The sequence below is a fragment of the Echinops telfairi genome, unplaced genomic scaffold (genome assembly GCF_000313985.2).
Source record: "Echinops telfairi isolate 266 unplaced genomic scaffold, ASM31398v2 ScPeMD7_7457;HRSCAF=8495, whole genome shotgun sequence".
Lineage (NCBI taxonomy): Eukaryota > Metazoa > Chordata > Mammalia > Afrosoricida > Tenrecidae > Echinops > Echinops telfairi.
In genome coordinates, this window is record NW_022111357.1 from 45,760,996 (window position 1) to 45,762,421 (window position 1,426).

The following is a 1,426-nucleotide window of genomic DNA, read 5'->3' on the forward strand; positions in this document are numbered from 1 at the left end:
GCCGCCGCCGCCGCCGCGCAGCCCCACTTCAACGCACAGGGGACCCTAGCGCCGCCGCAGCCAAAAAAGCCACCGCCGCGAGGGTTGCCACCGCATCAGTGCAGGGCAAGGTGAGCTGCCAAGGGGTCCGGTGCTTTTCCGCCCGGCGCACCTGCGTAACCTTCATTTGACTGATGCACCGGCTGCATGGGGAAACTGGTGGACGGCGTTTGAATGGGGGGTGGATGCGGCGGCCTGGGGTCCTGGGGAAGGGATGGGGCTAGGTGCCTCCACCTGCCGATTCTCACTACCCCCCCCCACCCCGCCAGCTCTGCGGTGGAGGGGGGAGGGGTGGCGCGTGCCTCTCGGGATGGGTGCGCGCGCAGAGGCTATATACGTGCGCGTGCGCGTGGTGTGCACACGCGTGTGCTCCCAGCTTGTGACGGCGAAACTGTGACTGTCCTTGCGTATTCTCCCATCTCTCTGGGCCTCTAATCTCAAGTGTGTGCGTGCAGCACGCTGCGTGCGGAGGGAGGTACGTGTGCGTGCCCCGCCGTGTCACACAGGGCTGCATGCCCCTGTGGGTGACATGGACACTCCTGCCTGGGTGGAGGGCGCTGTCTGTGCGGGTGAGTTTGCATATTTGTGTATGCGAGCCCATGTGCAGAGAGGCGCCGGCAGTGTGCACCGGAGTGTGCCTGCTCCCTCTTGTGTACGCCCCGCACAGGTAGGTGTGCATATGTCAGGCTGGGAACACCTGAGCATGTGACTCCCTGCCCCTGTCACGTGATGCAGCTGCCTCAGCTCTTGCGCTCCCTACCTGGAGGGGCAGGGAGAAGGGGCTGTGGACGCGCCTCAGTGGTACCATGCGCGCTTGTTTACGTGCCAAGCGCAGCTCTGCTCGGAAGATAATGAATGATTGATTGGGGGCGGGGCCAGCTGCAGCCACCCCTCTGGTCACAGCGGTTGGGTTTAGGGTTACAATGGGACCTGGGGAGCAAGCCAGCTAGAGGGGGGCTAATGAGGCGACCCCATCCCCATCAGTACCGCCACCTTTCAAAGTCATGGGTCTCCCAGGGCCATGGGCTGGAGCGCCTGATGCGATGAGGGTGGTCTCTGCGTGCCAGATGCCCCCTATTTGGGGCCCTCTCCATCCTGCGTTCAACCTCGGAGGCTGCAAGGGGCACTCTAATGCGTGCCTCCACTCCACACCCCCAGATGGCGTCTGCCACAGACTCGCGCTACGGACAGAAGGAATCTTCCGATCAGAATTTCGACTACATGTTCAAGATCCTCATCATTGGCAACAGCAGCGTGGGCAAGACGTCCTTCCTGTTCCGCTACGCCGACGACTCCTTCACGCCCGCCTTCGTCAGCACCGTGGGCATCGACTTCAAGGTCAAGACCATCTACCGCAATGACAAGAGGATCAAGCTGCAGATCTGGG

General features: G+C 62.8%; 1 protein-coding gene across 1 annotated transcript in view; it reads left to right on the forward strand.

The window, feature by feature from the left end:
• Positions 1 to 9: 9 nt before the first annotated feature.
• The window catches only part of RAB3A (RAB3A, member RAS oncogene family), a 4,121-nt gene continuing 2,704 nt past the window's right edge, over positions 10 to 1,426 (forward strand). Inside the window, exons 1-2 of the mRNA XM_045299248.1 lie at positions 10 to 110; positions 1,198 to 1,424. Coding sequence (XP_045155183.1) covers positions 1,198 to 1,424 — 227 coding nt within the window. The 5' untranslated portion in view covers positions 10 to 110. The remainder of the gene's footprint in view (positions 111 to 1,197; positions 1,425 to 1,426) is intronic.